General features: G+C 51.0%; 1 protein-coding gene across 1 annotated transcript in view; it reads left to right on the top strand.

Annotated features, from left to right (window-relative positions):
* The window catches only part of CDH23 (cadherin related 23), a 428638-nt gene that overhangs the window by 164013 nt on the left and 242479 nt on the right, over nt 1-22146 (top strand). The window contains exon 9 of the mRNA XM_061181180.1: nt 6212-6290. Coding sequence (XP_061037163.1) covers nt 6212-6290 — 79 coding nt within the window. The remainder of the gene's footprint in view (nt 1-6211; nt 6291-22146) is intronic.

The following is a 22146-nucleotide window of genomic DNA, read 5'->3' as shown; positions in this document are numbered from 1 at the left end:
GCAATACGGGCAAAGCCAGCTTGTCGATTGAAGTGAGGACATGATGGTGGCTGGGCAGCCAGGGGTCTCGGAGCAGGTCGCTGTACTACCATGCACTTGCTTGGCCAAATCACACGACTTCCAGACCTCTTCCTCCTCGGGGAACTGGGGCTACAGCTGTCTCACTAGTGCCTCCCTAGCCTGGGGGTTTTAGAGATTGAAGCACCCAGCAGTGCCGGCATTAGCAGATGTTAGAACACGGCGGTTATGTGTTTGGATTGGGCTGGGGGTCCCAGCTTCAGCCTCATTTCAGAGTCTCGGTGGTCAGCAAGAGGGGTGTTGGTGTGAGTATCCTCCGAGACCTTCAGTTTGTCTTGTCTTTCCTGGCATCCCTGTATCGTAGCAGAGTAACACTAAATCAAGCTATTACTACAGGTGTTCCTTTCAGATCTGCAGATTTCTGAGTTCGTCCAGCCATCCATTCTATTTTTCATTCTTTTACTCATCCTTTAGATGTTTATTAAGCCCCTGCTGTGTGCAGGGCCCTGTGCTAAGCCACACTTTCCAGATGATTCCACGGGCCCCTGCTAGGATGACTCCTCAGAACAGGCAAACGGAGCCCTTGCTCCCCTTGGCTCCTGCCCTGCTTATGCTCAGTTTCTTGGCATCTGATATGGTTCTTTCTCAGGATGAGGGACCTTGATATCTCTTTGCCTTGCCAGGGTTGTCCGTTTGGCCCCGCAAGGCCACTAAAGCCAATGTCTGGGGGGCTCCCAGGGAACAGGTCTGAGTTCCGCCTCTTGGGTCATGACCAGGCTTGGGCAAGCCAGACAAGGAAGTAGGTTGGGAGATTCGGACTCTCCCAGCGCCCACAGGATCACCTCCGTGACCACACACCTCTGGCCTTCCTCCCTGCCTCCAGACTTGAAAGTTTACCGCGTCCCTTGCACAGCTTCCCATACACCCTAAGCCTGATTTTTCCAGGCTTCTAATCCGTTTCCGTGCCTTGATCCGGGCCCTCCATGTCCCTTTACAGTGTGGAGCCCTGATTTAACGCAGCACTTTCCAGCCAGGCCAGGGCAGAGGAGCGCCATGGCCTGATCAGTCCCCTGGGCCGGAGGACCCAGGAGTCCCCCATCGCAGACCCTGCCTCTACTGGCCCGGGGCCTCCATCCGGACCCTCGCCCACTGTCCCTCACTCCCCCTTTTTATCTGCAGCTCCCAGCGTGTACGCCTCCCTCTATCAGTGTATCAAGTCAGCATGCCTCATCTAAAGTGTATATATTACCTAATAAAATCCTTCTTATTTGGGATTATTGCATCAAATTTTAATTTCCTCACTCGAGCAACAGCATGTCGGCCTGCCCGTCAGTGAAGGACCGATAGAAGGTGAAAAGAGCGGATAAACTGCACAAATTACTGCCAGCCGATGCCTATCAGTCCTTTGACTGGAATTAAGGACTGAGAAATAGGATTTTCTGCCTCAGAATCTGCTGTGGCAGCTCCTGTCGGAAGTCTCTTCCGGCCCCCATCGGCTGCCTCCCTCCAAGGGTGCCTCCCACTCCCGAAGCAAACTGCATGTCATCCTTTCAAGTCCTTAATCCTGTCATGGAAATGGGGGAGGGGGGTGGTGCTGGGCCGGCAGAGAAAGTGGTAGATGGGCCCCCTGAGGCTCCAGCTTCAGCCACTCTCCTGGCCAGCTTCTTTGGAAGGAGGCAGCCACAGAAGAGAGAGTCATGTTCCTTCTAGAGCAGTCCCAGCTCCTCTCGACTCTGCCCCAACTTCCCTACTGGTACCCAAGCCTCAGAGGCTAGGGCTGCCTGGCACCCTCACTCACCCCCTCACCACACCTTGAGACTTTAAGCCAATCCGTGAACCCTTGAGCCGCAGTCTCCCCACATGTACCCTCACTGTGAGAGGTTGTGAGAAAAAAACCTATGCGGGGGCCCAGCACAGGGCTTGGCACACAGTAGGTGCTCAACTAATGCTAGCTCTCCCTGTGAGCTCCTAGCTGTTCTCTCTATAGAATTCCCAGAAAACGCCTTCCCTCCAGGGTGGGGATTATTAACCTGGGGTCCTGCGGGGCCTGCATTTTGCTGAAATTGTTTGGAACATCACATGCACGCATAATCTGGGAAGAGGCCTCTTAGCTTTCATCAGATGCGCATGGCGGTTCCAGGCTCCAGTGACTAGTGACAGTCACTTTTATAGCATTTTCTGTGCACCCAGTGCTGTTCCAAGTGCTTTACATGTATCACTTGCTGAGGTGTGGGACTGTTGTAACACCCACTTTATAGATGGGGAAACCCAAGCAGTGTGAGAAGTTAAGTAACTCACGCAAAGGATTCAGATCCAGACCGTCTGACCACAGAGTCACACCCTTAACCCCCTTGCTGTACTGATCTTCCCCCAATAAGGAGTTGGGGCCCCGCAGGCCTGTGCACATTTAGCCTCTCTGGGGAGTGAGGAGGGGGCCTCATTTCCCAGGAAACCTCTTGCTTGCAGTGCGGGTTCCTATGGAGGGAAGAAGCCCTGTGGCCAGGTGGGCCCCATCTCTAGCCCTTCTGGGCCCACCTACCTGCTCTCCCAGCCATGCCCTGATGCACCCCAAGCTGGGGTACCTCTCTAGAGAGCCAGCCCGGCAGAGTGCACCCCTGTAGAGGGGCCCAGGCCCAGGGCGGGCACTTCTCCATCCTCTCATCTTTGGAAATAAGTTTCAGTATATTGAAAATATAATCACTGAGACTCTGAAACAAGAGCCGTGGGTTCCCAAGAGCCCCTATTCCTCCCTGTTAATTCCTTCTCATAACATTTCCAGTCTTTGTGGCTGCACTTGTATTAAAAGCTCAGGGTTTTATTAAAAATGGATTTATTTATCCAAAAAGATGAAAACCCAAACTTTGTCAGGAGCCTTTTAGAGCTCTCTTCATGGAAGCTCAGGTGTGGCTCTTCCTGGGGAGAGCCAGCCTCTTTGCCGTCTGGTCCTGGCTCTCCCGCTGGGGCCTCTGAGCCCTGCCCACCCAGGAGGATTCCAGGCCGCCAAGGGCAGGGCTGCCCATGGGGAGATGCTCACAGGGCTCTGAGGACTGAGGGTTCCTTGACCACCACCTCCCCTCTTTGCACAGGCCAGCACTGGCCTCCTTCCCATCCTCCCGAGGCTCACTAACCACTCCAGGCCCTGGTTGTACGCCTGCAAGCAAGCAGCTGCCCCTTGAGGTTTATTGTTTAGTGACTGTCTGGAATGGTGCTTTGATAGGCACTGGGCCCAGCTGACCTGGCAGACCAGTCCCTGCCCTCAGCAGGCCAGGGGCAGCCAGGGGACCCTCATGCTGGAACACATGTGAGGCTCAGATTGGATGGGGCTGTAAAAGAGGGAGCTGACCCTGTGTTGAGAAAGCCCTTCCTGGCAGCTGGAGCCTCAGACCAGAGTCCTGCACTGTCAGGCCTGGGGACAAATCCAGGCCCCTCTTGTGTAAGGAGTGACACCAGGAAAGGCATACCCCCCCAAAAGACACCCCCCTGGAGTGATGGGGGGAGCCGTTTGTGTAGACCCTTCAGATCTAATGCAGTGCTTCCCAAGTGACCTCCCACGTACCCCTGGGTCTGGGGCTGTTAAGATGTTACACAAAAAGAGTCTGTCTTCAGCTCAGAAAACGGGGGAGAACAAAGGTTAACAGATTTCTTTACTGCTTTACTACTTCTGGGAGCCTTTACCACATTAAAGCCCATTGTGCATCTCCAAGGGAGGGACAGGGAATGTATGTTTTCCCATATTTGGCATGAATTAATACATGTAAAGTGCTTACACTAGTACGTGGTACATAGCCACAACTTTCATAAATGACAGTTATCATTATTATAACAACCTGTTACAGAAGCAGCATCTCCTGGCAGGCAAGAGCATTTTGGAGCCAAAGTGCCTGACCTTGAATCCTGGCTTCACCATTCACTCCTTGCGGTGGGACCTTGGAAAGGCCACTTAACTCATGGTCCTCAGTTTCCTCATCTGTAAAATGGAGTTGTTTCCTGGGGTAGTTGAGAGGGTGAAATGAGTTAATACATAAAAAGCGTTCGCAGCAGCGCCAGGCACATAGTGAGTGCTAGAGAAGGGCCCCTGCCGCCACAGGTGCTTCACACTCTCTCACACAGCTCAGGTCCTCAGAACCCACTTCGAGAGATGCTTCTTTAATGGCATCTTTCTCTGACTTTGTAACAGTCTGTTTCCCCCATGGGATCTAGCTAGAGCTCCTGGCGGGGGGGAAGCGGGGAGAGTGCAAAAGAAGGAGCCAGACCTGCTTCCTCTGTGGCCTCCACCTCTGCGCTGTGTCCATTTCTCTGCTGGAGACGTTTCCCCTGCAACATTCTCACCTTCCCTCAGCCAAACCTGGGGCGTTCAGGATTGCCGCACACCTGGGCTCAGGAGAGGCTGGAGTGACAGCTGTGCAGGGGCAGCACTGCCCCAGGAGGGTGAGGTGGCAGATGCCCCTCCTGTGTCCTGGCAGGGAGACCAGGAGGAGTCTGAGGCACCTTGCCCCCAGGACACTCCCTCCGGGTGAGAGGCCTGCATGTCAGGAACTAGCCTCTTTCCACAGGAGAAGGTGCTCAGATGGGGGTGGAGGGTGCATCCTGCAGGCTTCAGTCTCCAGCTGATGAACGGTGAATATGTGAGAGGCACCAACGCCACAAGAGACCTTCATTAGACATGCAAATGCCAGGGTTGATATCTCCCTAGGGGTTGGGGACAAGGCTGTCCTGCTCTCCATCAGTCAGGGGAACTGCAGCATGGGCCAGAATCTCAGGCAGGCATGGCTGGTGTGATAGGGCCTGGAGAGCAAAGTGAACGTTGCCCTGGGTGAGGGGCGACTCAGCAAGTGGTGGTGGTGGTGAAGTTAGGATCCAATCATTTGTACGTTCATTTATTCAATCTATCGGCCAATCAATTGATATTTGAGTGTGCCCCTTATATGCCAGCATCTCTTCCTAGTGAGTCTTATACCTCCAAACCCCTGCCGGTGTTGTGTCTTTTTTTTAAATTTTTAATTAATTAATTAATTAATTTTTGGCTGCGTTGGGTCTTCGTTGCTGTGCGCGGTCTTTCTCTAGTTGTGGCGAGTGGGGGCTACTCTTGTTTGCGGTGCACGGGCTTCTCATTGCGGTGGCTTTTCTTGTTGCGGAGGATGGGCTCTAGGTGCGCGGGCTTCAGTAGTTGTGGCGCACAGGCTTAGTTGCTCTGCGGCATGTGGGATCTTCCCGGACCAGGGCTCGAACCTGTGTCCCCTGCATTGGCAGGCGGATTCTTAACCACTGCGCCACTAGGGAAGCCCCCCAGTGTTGTGTCTTTTGCCTGGAGCACCTTCCTTTTTGTTTTCTCTCTCTGGCAAACTCCTACTCTCTCTTCATGACCCATCCTAAACGTCACCATCTGTACAACCCTTTCCTCCAGGTGGACTTGTACACTCTGGGGTACATTTATGCATCTAAGCAACCTCATATCTGTATAGCAGTGTCTGTGCATATTGTGTGCTCCCCAAAAGCAGGGGTCCCTGAATCCCCATTGTGGGAGCCCCAGCCCTAGCCCCTTCTCCCCCAGTGCTGCAGGGAGAATGAATGGGGTGTGGGGCAGAGCCATGTGAGGCAGGAGCTGCAGGTTGTAGTGCTGGATGGGGCATGGTTCAGAGGACCATGGTGGCCTCCATGGTTGTCACGGTCATCCCTGGAGATACTCATTTTCAGGATTTATGATGCTTTCATTCACAGAGTAGTTGATCCATGATCTTCTCCTTTACTCAGGCCTTAGTGAAAACTGAGTTGTTGTTATTCATATTAAGGTGGGGAAAACAGACCAGAGGGGTGCAGCAAACTTCCTGAGGTCACACAGCATTGATGTGTGTTCGAGATAGAGACCAGACCTCTTGTCCTCCTGCTGGATGCTCCTCCATCAGCTCTTCTTCCCTAGGGGGTTCATCCGAATGAGGGGAGATGGGGAGAGGGAGGGGAAGGCGGAGCAAGAGCATCAGCAAGATTGGGTCTCTCCAGTGGACATGGAGGTGTTTGCCTGCGGGCCTCAGTGTACGTCCCAGGGATGATGGCCTGTGTACTCAGTACCTACTTCCTAGGCTGGCCAGGAAGTCCCCATGGGGAGGGAAGCTGTGGGTGCCAGGACAGCTACAAAGAAGAACAGCAGCCTGGGGGCTGGGCGACCAAACTCAAGTCCTTTCTCTTTCCCACCCAGGGCACTACGGTGCGTGTTATCACCGCCATCGACCAGGACAAAGGACGTCCCCGGGGTATTGGCTACACCATCATCTCAGGTAAGGCCTAGGCTGCCCTGGTCCCCCACCCTGACCCAAGAAGAGCCACATTAGGAGTGTCAGGCTCTGCAGGACAGTGGAGAGATCTGTGGCCATGTGGGACAGTGGCATGAAGGGACCTGCCCCCAGGGACAACCTTGGCCAAAGGACCCAGGCAGGGGACTGACTGGCTAAAGGAGGGAGGAGCAGGGGAGGGGAAAAGGAGCTTGGGATGGAGGCTTAGGTGCCTGGGGCTGCTGGGTGGTGTTGGAAGGCAGGAGCGTGCGCCGCTGTCCGAGGTCTCAGGCTTCTGGGCACTTCGGGGCCCTGAGCCCAGGTCATTGGTGACTCTTACCAGTGCTCTGGGATTTTCTTTGTTTTTCTTTACTTAACTTGATGAAGAGATGGCAGTTGTTACATCACTTTAGAACTAATACAGCTGCAACTTTGGCTGATTTCATGCTCCTTTTACATTTCTGACCGTTAGAAAGTCATGTCTCGTCTGGAATGTTGCAGGGAGGCACATAAGCCCTCCTTTCCCACCCAATCTCTTGGTTGAGCAGAATAGTGACTGAATGCAAAGAGGGTTCTGGTTGATGGGACCCCTCACCCCACGTCCCCACCCAAAGACTAACAAAGCAGCAGCTCCTTGGCTGTCTTGGGACTAGGTGGCTTTGGAGCAAGGCGGCTGGTGAGAGGTCCAGGAGAAACTGCTCACCCACTCACACACTCCAGACCTGTCCCTGTTCTCCCACCCCCACCCACACCCCACACCCCACACCCCACACCGCACACCCCACTCCCCACACCCCACACCGCACACCCCACACCCCACACCCCACACCCCACACCCCACACCCCACACGTGGCCTCCCTGCCCAACCCGCTGGTGAGTGAACGGTCAGCCTGGTGCATCTGAGCGGGCCAGACTGATGGCCAGGAGGATGGCAGGCCACCAGGCCAGTGTCCACCCCATTGCCCCTCCCTACCACACTGCCAAGAATAGAGAGTGGCATTTTGGGGGCATTTTCTCTCTAAAGCTCAAAAGGCACCAATGTGTAGTGATCAAGAACATGGATGGAGTCTCTTGAGCATCCTGCCTCGTGTGGATATCCATACCTCAGTTTCTCATCCATAAAATGGGGGCAATAAGAGTATCTACCTTAGGTGGTTCAAAAGTCAGAAGACTTACTATATGTAAAGAGCTTAATTAATGTATGTAAAGTACTTTATAAGTGTTAGCTGTTATTATTATTACTGCTAGCATCTAATGATACCTTCCGGATGTTGAGGGTTAGCTGGTGTGAGGGAGACCCCTCACATCCTTGGAATGCAGGAAATCAGGGTATTATGGGCTTCCTGTGACCTACAGCTTCTAACGTAACTATTATTGTGCTTCTAAGCCCAGGGGATCCCAGGACCCAGAGCGAATGTCAGACCAGCTCATGTGGTCAGTGACAGCAGTGTGGGTTTGGGCCTCTGCTCCCCGCACCCCATTTCCTCCCCATTCTGATGCCCAGGACAGGACTCAACAAGAATAAAGCCCAATATGTACTTGTAGAATGAATGAATGAACATCACTCTAGAGTAATGGGTATTCAAATTCCAGTATGCCCAAGAATCACCTGGGCTCCTACCAAAAATGCAGGGTCCTTGGCATGCATGAAGATTCTCATTCTGTAGGACTGGGGTGCGACCCAGAAAAGGTCCTTTCTCCCAGTGCTCCAGAAGCAGGTGGTCCTTAGGCCAGGATATGGAAAAGGAGGTCCTAGGAAGGAAGCCATTCTGTAGGAAGGCAGAGTCCTCCTGGGAATTAGCAGGCCCTCTCCTGGTGAGCAGAGGAGAAGGAAGGCCCATGCTGATGCTGGTATCCTTCATGAATTTGTCAAATTGGGAAGCAAAGCAAGTGCCTCCCAGTGACAAGGGGCTTGTGCTGGAGATCTGAGGGAACACCAGTGAGCCCCAAGGGTGATGGAGTTGGGGGCCTAGTATAAGGTGGCAGCATGAGCGGGATACCTGGCTGGGTAAGGGATTATCTCCTCATCTCATTGTCTCTGGGCTGGTTCCAGACATACTCCTAGATGGGAGTGGGGAGCAGGGAGCCAGGACCTGGCCTGAGGTCATGGCCAGACTGGAAATAATTCCTGCAGTGACACTGGGAGGCCATCCTCCAGGGCACTGGTCCATTTCAGGTCTGTGCTGGGTGCCAGGCCACCAGCCCCAGACCCTCAGGTCCTCTCTAACCTTCACAGATGGCCCCGGTCACCCCTTTCCTCTGGAGCAGGACGCTCCAGGGCAGAGCTGCTTTGGTATCTGGGCTGGGCTCTGAAGCTTAGAGTCTGGGGACAATTGCCTGAGGCAGCATCCTGTGAGATTTCCAAAGGCACGCTCTCCTGGGCCAGGTTCCCAAGTGCAAACAACAGGACGAGAAGGGAGACCCAGGATGTGAAACGACAGGTAGGGGATGTGTGTGAAGGTGGGGGCAGGAGGCAGAAAGTTCTGGAAGGCCTGGAACACTTAGCATGGTTTTATAGGATTCCCATTGCCAGCACAGATGTGCCTTGAGGGCTTTTAGAATGGATGACAAATGGGTTTTCTCTTACCTGCCAACTTTGATTGATTGGTAATGGCTGCCTGAAGAGGACCAGGAAGCCAAGCAGGCTCAGTGCGGTATTCAGATGGTAGAGTCTGCCATGGATGTGGAAATGGAGGGGGCAGCACTGCGGCAAATGTCTGCCATCCTCGGTGAGATAGCACTTGGCAGGGTGGCCACGATGGTCTTCATTGTCATGGGTATTTGTCACCACCCGACCGCACTCAAATCCTTTTCAGACAGCTTGAGGAAAGGGCAGTCCTCTTTCTTCCCTTGCTATCCTCCGCACCTGGCTCCCCTGCCCTTCTCCCCAGGCCTGGGCCTGTGTGGACTCCCTGTGAGCCAGCCTCAGCCCAAGCCCAAGCAGGCAGGCAGGCAGGAGGGCACAGTCCCCAGGGGGACAGGTGGACAGAGGCTAGGGTTTGGCCTCTTCTCTACTTCCCCCAGCTGGCCGGCATAGACACTGCTGCAAAGAACATTGTCTACCAGGGGCCTGGCCTCACACACCTGCCTCTCCAGGGGTGTTAAGTCGCAGCCCTCTCCCAGGTGGCTTGGCCGGTGCCTGTTTGGCTTGAAGCAAGAAGGGATGCCCTGCCCGGGCCCCTTCATGCTGACTGCCCCACACGGGCCCTGAGTGCCCAGTGTGGGAGCCTGCTCCAGCCCAGGTGCTCTGGAACCATGTTCATTAGAAAGAAAGAACTGAGGGCCTCAGGGGCTCCTGGAGCTGGGTGCGAGTCCTGAGGGCACTGTGGGTGACTGCGTCTCCGGGCACCTCCAGAGCCTGGGCAGGTGGTCTGCCTCGGACACAGGCCTGAGCCCACAGTGATCCATGGCACAAGGTTAACCTGCCCAGCTCCCTGAGGCCCTGTCCCCTCCAGGCTGTTTATCATCCCTGCAGCTGGGGGGATTTATGTCCGCACACCAGTGCTTTCCCCATTACTAATGACCCCTCTGTTTTGCCAAGAACAAAGAGGCCTTCAGAGGTAAGTTATGGCTCCATTGCCATAAATTCGTTCTCAGCCTCTTGTGGCCAAACTACGACCAAAGAAGGACAAGGTTTTTGCCCAGAGAGGCCCTGGCACGGGCCCCATCGCTCCCTCAGCCTGTGCCTGCCCTGCCACTCACCAAGGGCATCACTTCCTCCAGGGCCTGACCTCTGGAGCTCTGCGGGCTCCTATCCCCAGTGGCCAGCCCAGCCTGTGGTCTGAGCAGACACCCTCCTCTACCAGATGCAGGTAGTCCTGCTTCAAGGGGCAGCTGCCCTGCAGAGCGCTGGACTTGGCATCCAGAATTGTCAGTTTGAGGCCCAGCACCTCCACCTGCCGCAGGGTGTCCAGCCAAGGCGTTTGGCCCTCTTAACCTCATAATCCTCATTCATGGAATGGAGATCATAACTCCTGTGGCAGATAAGATGATGCCAGAGAGACTCTAAAGGGCCATAAAATATTAAGCATTATTAATTGTCAAAGAAAGATCAGGACCAGGGGTCCTTGGGACTCCTAGTCACTCACTTTCTCCTTAATTCATTTAAGTATAGAGAAGTAAGTGGTTGAGAGTGCAGACTTTAGGGCCGTGTCCAAGGTGGTGACTGCTACCTGTGCTGGCCAATACGGTTGCCCGTGTGGCATTGGAGCACTGGAAATGTGGCCAGTCTGATTTGAGCTGTGCTGTAAAGATAACACACAGGATTTTGAAGACTTAGTTTGAAAAACAGATTGTAAAATATCTCAGTAATGTCTTACATTGATGACATGTAGAAATGGTATATTCAATGTACTGGGTTAAAGATAACATACTATTAAAACTAACTTTACCTATTTATTTTTTCATTTAATGTGGCTACTAGAAATTTTCAAATAGCACATATGGCTCGCATTCTATTTCAATGAGCAGCTCTAATGCAGAGGTAGACCGCCTTGGCTTGCCTTCTACCACCGACCAGCTATGTAACCTTCTGAGCGTCAGTTTTCCAGTCTATAAAGTGGAGGTAATAATAACCCATGTCTCACAGGGATGCTATGAGGATTCAGCGAGCTAAGACGCGTAAGCACTTAGCAGAGCACCTGAATTTGTAGTAAGTGCTCAACAAATGGGGACTCTTAATATCCACCCACAGTGGATTGAGGGTCTTCTCTGTGCGAATGTCCTGAGAGCTGGTGGGGCCTGAATCACTGTCTCAGCCTCGGGAACCTGCAGGCAGTCAGGGGCACAGGCTGCAATGCCTTGGTGGAACACTGTGGAGACCAGCAGGGGCTGTGCTGATAATTGTTAACGTGGAACAATGGCTCCTTGGGGGGTCCACTGGACCGTTCTTTCTACTTTTGTGTATATTCAAAAATATCCGTCATAAAAAGTGAGAAAGAATCCGTGGGAGGGGGGCGCCTCCCCAGCCGTCACTGGGAGGTGAGGCTCAACGAAGAGAGATCATCTAAGCCAGCCCTGACTGATGAGCAGGAACCAGCCGGGAAGTGTGGAGGGAGGGTCTGTTGCAGGCAGAGGAACAGCGAGTACCAAGATCCCAGAGCAGGAGAGCGTGGCTGAGCGCAGCACGTGAGGGAGGCCGTGGGAGAGGAGGCCACAGGGGGAGGCAGGGCCAGGCATGCAGGGTGTGGAATGCCCAGCCCAGGAGAACGCCAGGCCCTGGTCCTGAGGGCAGTGGGGAGCCAGGTCAGCAGGGGAGGGACGTGGTCGGGGTTGCATCGTGCGAAGCTCACAGTGGGTTGGAGGAGGGCAGGTGGAAGCAAGCAGGTCAACGGGGAGGCATTTTCATTTTCCATAAATACTGGACTGATGAATTCTGTCATTTCACTCTCTCCTTCCTGTAATTGACACTAAACAAACCCTTCTCCAGTACCCGAAGGCCCTCACCACCCTGGGGTGTGAGGATTTGGTGAAGGAGCCCAAGCTAGCACTTTCCACCACGTTCTGCATTACAGCGCCATCTCAGCCCAGGCACCACTTTCCAGACTGAAGAGGCCTAACCTCTCTCATCATCCCTTTCCCTATCTGAGCCCTGCTTCCCTGGGCCTCCTGCAGTTCTGCAATATCCCCCAGGGTGAGGGGAGGGGAACCCCATTTGTTGGGTGCCTGCTGTGTGCCAGGCACTGGCTGGACCTGTTTATCCCTCACAATAGTGTATGAGGGAGACATTATTACTCCACTTTATAGGCATGTAGAGCAAGGCTCAGGGACTTTTATAGACTGACCAAGGGTCACAGCTACAAAGCAGAAGAGCAGGGATTTGAACCCAAGTCTCTTGGGTTCCAGAATATAGCCAATTTGCATGACGACACTGGTTCTCCAAGTGTTGTCTCCAGATCAGCTTCACCTGGGAACTATATTAGTAATGAAAAATTTTGTACCCCACCCTAAACCTGAATTAGAAACTCTAAGGGTGGGGCCCACGTGATGCTGATGTGGCTGGTCTGGGGACCACCCTTTGAGAAGCTCTGGTCTAGAAGAGCACGTGTCATCAACAAGATAATATCACCCCCAAGGGGGCAAAAATTTATTCTGAGAGGTAAAAAATATCTTACTTCTTTTATGTATAAAGCACAGATATACATATGTTATATCTGTGGTATTAAAATTTCATGCAGCTGGGGGGAGCAGTTAGGAAAAATGTCTCAAATGGCTAGGGAGGTTGGAGGGACATGCGATAATGAAAAACAGGTTGAGAAACACTGGCCTAGAATGAAGAATAGGTGCGCAGTATCAGGGCTGAAAGCCCTCAGTCCCAGCTTGAAAGGCAGTGGCCTCACCACGGGGTCACACTGGCGGACTTGCCCAGGTTGGTTAGTGAAGGACAAAGCCCTCACTTGCCACTCGCTGGATTTCACTTTCAATGCTACCAAGTGAGGCAGTTCCTTGAAAACACACTGAGCACTTTGAAATGAAAGCTCTGTGTGTGTGTGTGTATGTGTGTGTGTGTGTGTGTAGAGAGAGAGAGAGGAAGAATAAGCAGTCAGACTTGCCCAAGCCCACACCCCCACATATGCCAATAACTAAATCGGGCCCCTGGCCATGGCCTGGTGGGGGACAGCTATCACAGGAGACCATCATTTGAATCACTTCAAAGCCCTTGTGATTAAGCTGCTTGGCATGTTTCTCCCCCAAAGAAGTAAAAACTCAGGAAAAGCAGATCTGCTTTGGAAGTCTGAATTGCACACCAAAGCCCCTGGCTTGGAGTACACAGTGGGTGCCTGGAAGCCCCAGAAATCTCAGGGCATCTGGCCAGGCACAGTGGGGAACGGATGGAGCCAAGAGGGAGCCAGGGAGGAGTCAGGGCAGATCAGAGATAAGTGGTGGGGCCAGTTGGTGGAGGGCATACAAGGCAAAAGACATGGGTGCTTGAGCATGGCTGGGGTGGGAGGGTCATCAGAAGATTTATCTTATAGGAGTTCTGGATGATCGGAACAGGAAGCACTGGAATGAGGGTGATCTGCTAACAGGTTACTGCATCAGTCTAGGGGAGGACTGGTGGTTGTTGTGAAGATGTACAGGAGGGAAGTCAGCAAGGTGATATAGTGAAAATAGATGGTGCAGGAAAAGGCGGAGGCAAAGAAGCTTCCAACCTCTAAGTCTAGGTTTCTGGGGTCCTGGTGGTAGCCTAGGCAGAAAGGGACATATTCATAAGGAAAGCTGATCTGCTTACACCTATGACTGCCACACTAGACCCGTGTCAGCACATGTACCAGATCTCCCCCATCCCATACCAAGGCAGACATCACTAATTGATCGCAGCACACTTTCCCACTGAGCCTGAATGGGCCTCCAAGCCTCCATCAGCCCCTGGTAGTTGATAGGCGTTCTCTCGAGAGCTGGAATGAATGTGCCATCCAAGGTTTATCCAGTTTGCATCCCATGGCTCTCTTCTTTCAACAATATTTAGGGACAGTGCCTCTGACTTTTTAAAAATTTGATTAAACATATATTATTTCCAGTTCTCTCCCACCACATACCAAAACAACAACAACAGGTCACACTAACACTAAATTCCTCCTGATGAGCCACGGGAGAGCCCGCACTTCATTCTCCCTGATCCTACCTCCCTCTTCAGGGGTATGCTTCTTCTTCGCTCCTGCTGCCCACACTCTGCTGTGCCCCACCTTTGTGATAAACCTGAGTCTTTGTTCTTCTCTCCTTTACTGAGGCCCTGCACGCTCTTTGTCAGTAGCTGTGCCTTGCGCCTTGCTTCTTTCCCATGAATCAAATTGGTCAGTGGACTTTGAAGAGGTTTCACCGCCATGGTCTGAGACCCTCCCTTTCTGCTTCTCCTCTTTCCCACACCCTCCTCATGGGCAGGAGTTTCTGACCCTTGCTCGGGACACTATAGAGCCTCCTGTGGTCCCTGTGTACTGTGGGAGCAGGCCCAGGACCTCCCACTTAGGCCCAAGCAACACCTCAATTCCTCCTCTACAGCTGGGCAGGGGATGGCCCTCAACTCAGCTCAGAAACCACTTCTCTCCAGGCCTGGAGTCTGGCAGACCAGTCGTGGTTGGAGGCTGCTTTCGGGGGCTGGGGCTCATTCTAGTTCATGCCTAGTGGTTGCTTTGGGGGGAAGTTCTAGTCTGGTTTCCCCAGGTCAACAGGTATTTTTGTCTTTTTAAAAATTTGGCTCATTTCTAGTTTTTCCTCATCTCTAAATAACTGCTTTTTATTGAACTGCTAGGGGCTTGAGATCCTTGGAGTGTTGTGAAATTAGCCGGCATTTGTTTTGCATTCTCCTTCTTTATCTTGGCACATTTCAGGCACACAGAACTGCTTTAGACATCGTCCTTGGCTCACGGTCAGCACTGGTCCACTTTGGTTTCATTATTCATTTTTAATAATATTGTGGACACCCATGAACCCACCAACCAACCCAAGAGCTAAACCATCATGCATACCTCACATGCCTGTGTTCCTCCTCCAGTCCGTCCCCTGCCTCCCCATCCCATAGCCGTCTCTTTCAATCTTGCATTTTTTCATTCCTCTGCTTTTAAAAAATATTTTGTCACATTGCATATTGCTTGCATTTAGTTGTCTTTGAACTTTATTTAAAAAGTATCATACACAGTCTCCTGGGACTTGTGTTTTCTCTTCAATATGATATATCCAAGATCCATCCATATTTTTTTTTGATGTGGATATTATTTGTTCATTTCATTACTCTGTATTACTTCATCATGTGAAACTATCACAGGTCATCCATTTTCTTGTCGAATGGTGTATACACTGATTTTTGCTATTACAAACCATGCTGCTCTAACATCTTGTATATATATCTCTCTCTGAACTTGTGGGAGAGTTTGCCTTGGGCTACATACATCCTCTCTCACCCTCACCCTAACCCCAGAAAGCGGCTGGCCAGAGCCATTTTACAGATAAGGAAACTAGACCCACAGAGCTCACGAGACCTGCTTAGGGTCCCACAGCACATAAGTGGGGGACACAGGATTCAAACCCAGACCTTCCTGCTTCCAAAACCCACATTCTTTTTGCTATCTTTTACTATTCTGCCTGGGAAACAAAGTGATTCATGTCAACCCGCTGGTCTGCGTGCTGGACTGGAATCCTAGGATTCATTCATTCATTCATTCATTCAATTAACCAGTGGATATTAATTGAGTGCCTACTGTGTGCCAGGCTCCATGCCAGACCCCGGGGACCAACCATAAAGGGAAAGTCGCTGTCACTGCGCCCACAGAGCTCACATTCTAGTGAGGAAGAGATAACTAAATATCAGCAAAGGCAGTGTCTCCTGGCCATGTTAAGTACTGGGAAGGAAATACCAGCGTGAGGAGAAGGTAACTGGGGCGAGGGGCCACTTAGGAAGGGGGGTCAGGAAGGCTGGACAAGGGGGACGTCAGCCGCCTACCTCAGCCTCCCCAGGCTGTGGGCTTGGGAGGGGATCTCGTCCTCCCACCTCAGAAAAGCTCTCAAATATCTTTGGGGAGCTTTGAACCTGCAATGAGCTCCTCTAAGCAGCTCAGATTCCCAGCTCCCTTTTTCATCTGACTCCCCGGATGACTGCTCAGCTTTCAAGGCAGCCCCCAGCCGGGGCTAATCTGAAATAAAAGTTTTTATTTATCTAGCTTGATACCTGGTGCAAGGTTAAATCATACAAGAGAAAAAGCAATAAAAGAGAAAGATTAAGTGTAAGGCGCCGTCTTAGGCATGCCCTTTTGCAATGTGGTTACAAAGATATTAAGCCTGAAGTCACCCACAGCCTCACACTGTTGTTCCCTCGCCTCTCTGGGCTCTGCGCAGCCAAAACAGGAAGGAGGAGGAGAGGATGGGGCGGGGGCCACAGGAGGGAGACACCCTGGGGTGCCCTGCAGAGAGGGTGAGCGAAGCAGATGGAGTTCTAGTGGCTCAGCCCATCAGCCACCTCCCGCCCCCACGCAGCTCTGATTCATGACTTCCTGGCGGAACAAAAATGTTGACATCTGCACCTACATTCCTGTCAGCATCTCCATGTCATCTGTATTTATTGTGTGCCTGCTGTGGTCCAGGCACCCTGCAGAGAGAGTGGGAGAACTCTTAGTCACAGGCCCTTCTCACAGCCAGCCTGACTCAGGTATCAGCTGACCTTGAGCAGGTTACTTCTACTGTCTGTGCCTCAGTCTCCTCATCTGTACAATGGGAATGTTAATAGGGTTTATCCAAAACATTATTGTCTGGTTGATGACAAGCGCATACAAAAGATACTAGGGTTCCTCATCACGCAGGTGGTAATGGAGTCCCTAGAAAGGCAAATGTCACTGGCTCTTACCTTTCCTCTCTGCCTGCGAAAACCTAAGACTACAGCTCTTGGTAAGATCCCCAAGCATTGCAGGGGCCCTTATGGGCAGGGAGGGAGGCGGTTCCCATGTGCTGTCTAACTGACCTGGTCTTTTGCCCCTGATCCCTTGTGGGTGTCCCTTGCACAAAGCCAAGTGGGTAACTCACCTGGGCCACTGCTGTCAACACCCTCCGTAGCCGCTGGAATGGCCCAGCATGCCCCGGACACTCCATGACCCTGGAGCCAAAGTGGATCGTGGGCAGAGACGGGGGCTGTTCCTCTCCCCTACCTGCAGCTGCACTCGGGCCCCACAGCATCCCTGCTGGGCCCCTCCGTACTCCATGAGTCCCCCACCATATAAACAGCTCCTACCACTCCAGCCTTCAGTTCTTCTCTTGGTGGGGCCCAGACAGAGCCGTGAGGATACCGTGACAGCCTCCGCACCCCCATCTCTCCTACAGAACCCATGTTTTAAAGCAATTTAAAATATGAAAGGGAAGGGAAGGGACCTTTCTTTTAGCCCACATATCAGACACTGTGCAGGCCCACCCACGAGTTCACCAGACAGGTCCAGTATTGGCCCCAGGGAGAACCCAACTGCACAAGTAATTCATCATACAAACCTGAAGCATGGTATGTATAGCAAATGCTCCAGGAGGTCAGGAAAGAGTTTGTCCTTGGGAAAGGCAGTCCTTGAGGGATGATTTAGAGAGACCATAAGGAAGGGGGCGTCACCAGTCACAGGGCAGGGTGTGAACGCACATTTAGGGGACCTCCTATCCAGCCCTAACACCCTCTTCCAACATAAGACTCACATTGGGAGAGCTTTGAATGCCAGAGTAAGGCGTCACAATAACATAGTAATAGTAGCAAACACTTTGCGGATGCCTAGGACTAGATCTAAATGCTTCTCCTGCATCAACTGTTTAAATTCTCCTACTAACCCCATGAGGTAGGTACTATTATTGTCAGCCCATTTTGCAGATGAAGAAACTGAGGCCCAGCTGCCCAAAGTCACATGGCTGGTGGGAGGAAGAGCAGGTTGGCTCCAGAGCCCACACTTCTCCAGTGCCCCCTGGCCTCTCCTCCCCTCCCCCCTGCCCTGAGCACCTGATGGGACTGCCGGGGTCTGGGAGTCACTGGATCTACCTGGGGGCTTGGTTGTCTTCCTGTGCCCCTGCAGCCCCCCTCTGCCTCTCTGTCAGGTGCTCCTCCTGAGTCAATTAACTGGCTGCCCCATTCAAATATTTGACCAATATCCTGGAAACAGAGATTTCAGGGGAGATATTTTCAGACATTGATTGAAGTGAACAAACATTCTGACACAGAAGGAATTTATTGCTCACATTTTCCTTCTGCTGGGCTGTGCTCCATTACAGCGTCTTCAGAAGACATCTCTTTTGCGGGGGGCAGTGGGGTGGAGTCAGGCTGCCTCTGTTTTCTAGCTCACTGCCCCTCCCGCCCCCTCCTGCTGCCAGTGCACGACGATGCCCCACTCTGAAGGACCACATCAGTGAAAGCAGAAGCTGAAGGGCACTTCACAACAATGTCCAGCATAGCAAGGGTTATTTTATTTATTTATTTATTTATTTATTTATTTATTTATTTATGGCTGTGTTGGATCTTCGTTTCTGTGCGAGGGCTTTCTCTAGTTGTGGCAAGCGGGGGCCACTCTTCATCGCGGTGCGCGGGCCTCCCATTATCGCGGCCTCTCTTGTTGCGGAGCACAGGCTCCAGACGCGCAGGCTCAGTAATTGTGGCTCACGGGCCCAGTTGCTCCGCGGCATGTGGGATCTTCCCAGACCAGGGCTCGAACCCGTGTCCCCTGCATCGGCAGGCAGATTCTCAACCACTGCGCCACCAGGGAAGCCCAGCAAGGGTTATTTTAAAGGAGCCAGTGACTGATTTTCCTTCTTAATGATGGTCGGAGTCTTAAATGTCCGGAGAGCCATTTAGTTGGGACTTAGGGAGCACTTTGGAAAGGACGACTTGAGGTCCTGGGATGCTGTTGGTCCTTTAGAAGTTTGTAGGGACAGAAGAGTTACCGCTTCATGAGTCAACAGATGCTTAGTGAGGAGGTCTTGGCGAGCCAGCCTCCCTTCTTGGTGGTCTTGAGGAGACAGGATCTAGAATGGAAACTGGAAATGGAAAACCATTCTGTGAGAAGCTTAAGGATTTGCTGGGGAGGTAAACGTATGAAAAGTTGCTTGTCCATCCTTACAGCATTTGCTGAGGGACTCATGCTTGTCAGCAAGTCCTCTGGGAGATCAGAGAAGGCTGAGAGCGTTGGGGGCTGGGGCTGGGGCGAGGGCAGCAGCTTCACCCCAACTGACCGCTGATTCCCCAGAGCGATGATTTTAAGTGACACACGGGTGGGGCGTGAAATAACATCATATCACACAGTAAGAGGGCTATTCCCTTCTCAGTTCTCTTTTAGAATTTCTATTTCTGTCAGTGCTGTCCAGGAGAAAGTCCAGTTGGGTACTCACATCTTTAACACCTCTCTACCCCTTGGCTCGTCTCCCTATTTAACAAAGGAGAGCAGGCTGGAGCCTTCAGATGCCAAGCTGATGCAGCTGAAATCTCACCACGTACGCTCATTTTCTCTATTTTACAATGACTATTTATGGCCAATGAACTGGTTCTCCATTTGTGAGATGCTTAGATAGATTCTTTTAGAATGATTATTTAAGGGAGAAACGGAATCAAATGAAAGAAAAATAGAAAATAATAATAATAATAGGAGTAGCATACACATATGGAAAAAGTTGGGAGGGTGGCATCCAAATGACTGAGGATTGGGCAATCCTGACATCGGAGTAACTTGACCTGAACCTTTCCTTATCTGTACAACGGGAAGGACGATGGAGCTCCCGGGGGTTCTGAGAGTTGTATCGATACACGTAAAGTGCTCCGAACAGCGCCCAACACCAGGCAAGAACTCAGGAAACACCAGCCCTCTATTGGATAGAATCGTGTAAATGATACCACCTTGGACATGGGGGAGGACTAGAGCCCACAAGGCAGTATTATTGAGACTGAAGGATGGGTGGGTTAGGTGGGGAGGAGGGCATCCCAAGCAGGCAGGACCAACTGGAGCAAAGCCTTTGAGGAAGGACTATTCATGAGATGTCTGAAGGGCAGCAGACAAGCCCACTGGGCTGTAGAGGAGGAAGGTGGAAGGTGATTTGAATGGTCTTACGGGTCAAGCTATGGAGTGTTGGTTGTTCCTTTTAGGGCACCTGTGGTTCCAAGAATTCAAGTATGCTTAGGAAGCTCAGAGAAAGGGGCCTTCTGTGAGGCTGTGGGGTTCCTATAGGAATCTGGGTCAGACCCTCCTTGGAGTCAGGCCTTCCAGGATGAGGAACTGGGACAGAGCTTGAGCCCTCTCTCCTTTCTTACAGCATTTGTGTTTGTTTCCTATGGCTTCAGTAACAAACTACCACAAACTTAAGGGCTTAAAACAACAGAGATGTTTTCTCTTATGATTCTGGAGGCCAGAGTCCAAAGTGATTTAGTTCCACAGGGCTAAAGTCAAGGTGTCAGCCAGGCTGGTTCCTTCTGGAGGTTCCAGGGGAGAATCCACCCCCTGCCTCCTCCAGCGGTTGGTGGCTGCCAGCATTCATTGGCTTGTGGCTGGATCACTCCAATCTCTTTTTCCCTGGCCACATTGCCTTCTCCTCTTCCGTAGTCAGCTCCCTCTGCTTCCCTCTTTAAGAACATTTGTGATTATTTGTAGGGTCCAGCCGATAATCTCCCCATATCAAGATGCTTAACTGAATCACGTTTGTAACTTCCCTTTTGTTACACAAGGTAACATTCAGAGGTTCCAGGGATTAGGACCTGGATGTCTGATGGCCATTATTTAGCCTACCACAGCATCTTTGCCCCTCTCTGAAAATTTGCCCTGCTCATGTCACTCTTCTCCAGTGGTTCCCTCATGATCTTCCAGGATGGATCCATGCATCTACCTAGTGCATGATGGCTATATTGACCTCTCTCCATCATGGCTACTCTTGAAATGTCCTTTTGGCTTCTGTCTCAGCTGTCAACCATCTCCATATTCTAGTTTTCCAGTTCCAAATTTCCTAGAGGGGGTCAGACTGGCCAGCTCATCATCACAAGCAGTGTCCCCAAGCCATAGGGACCTGGCAGCCTGAGATGGTGTCATCCGGGAAGATGGTACAGAAGAGGGCAGCAGGGCAATGAGTGGGATGAGCCCCAAATCCATCTAGTACATTTTAAAAGATAGACGACAGCCCAATGGGACAGAATAGAGCTCTTAGAACCAGACCCACATATAAATATGGGAACTTGATATATGATAAAGGTGGCACCACAAATCAATGAAGAAAAGATGACTTGTATAGTAGCTGATGTTGGGAAAACTAGCTCACTATATGGAGAAAAATAAAGCGAGATCCCTACCATACACTGTATACCAAGGTAGACTCCAGATGGATTAAAGACTTCAATGTGAAAGGTGAAATATAAAGCTCATAAAAGGAAACATGGGACTATATCTTTGTGACCTTGTAGTTGGAAAGGACTTCTTAACACCCAAGAGCACATGCCATAAATGAAAAATTGATCATCAAAGGATTTCCAATTCCATTGAAATATATAGACAAAGTTAACAACAGATGGCATGTGTGGGACAGACTTTTGCAACAATTAAAACCAACAAGGGACTAATATTTAGAATATATAAGGAATTCCTGCAAATCAATAGGAAAAAGTTGGTAAAGTCAATAGAAAAATAAGCAAAGTATATTCACAGAATGGGACACCCCAAAGATTAGTGGATATACGTATAGGTACCAAAACTGTCTAGAAATCAGAGAAATGCAGATGGCAATTACAATGACGAACTTCTTCATACCCACATGGGCACATGGGCCAGGTCCTCCCTCTGCCTGTTTTTATATGATCTACAAGCTAAGAATGGATTTTAAAGATGAGTATTTTTGCAGTTGATTTGATGGTAGTAAGCACTGTCTTTGAACTCCACTTAAGTATTATCCTTTGCCCCAAAATTCCATTCTTCTTACTAGTAGACCAGTGTTACAAAAAATTTTGCTCAATTATTGTTATACTTCAAATTTCATCAAAAATTTTGTGGAAATTTGTTTTCTCTCTTGTTAAATAAGTACCAACATAATGTCCTCAATTTTTCTTCTTGACTGCAAAGTCTAAAATATTTACTATGGCCTTTTACAGAAAAGGTTTGCCAACCCCTACACTAAAGAATACTCTGTATCGGTATGGAGGTTCCTTAAAAAACTAAAATAGAACTACCATATGACCCAGCAATCCCACTACTGGGCATATACCCTGAGAAAACCATAATTCAAAAAGAGTCATGTACCACAATGTTCATTGCAGCTCTATTTACAATAGTCAGGACATGGAAGCAACCTAAGTGTCCATCAACAGATGAATGGATAAAGAAGATGTGGCACATGTATGCAATGGAATATTACTCAGCCATAAAAAGAAACGAAATCGAGTTATTTGTA

The sequence above is a fragment of the Eubalaena glacialis genome, chromosome 1 (genome assembly GCF_028564815.1).
Source record: "Eubalaena glacialis isolate mEubGla1 chromosome 1, mEubGla1.1.hap2.+ XY, whole genome shotgun sequence".
In the NCBI taxonomy this organism is placed as follows: Eukaryota; Metazoa; Chordata; class Mammalia; order Artiodactyla; family Balaenidae; genus Eubalaena; species Eubalaena glacialis.
The sequence above is the reverse complement of the archived record's forward strand: the minus strand, read 5'-3'. Positions and strand labels throughout refer to the sequence as shown.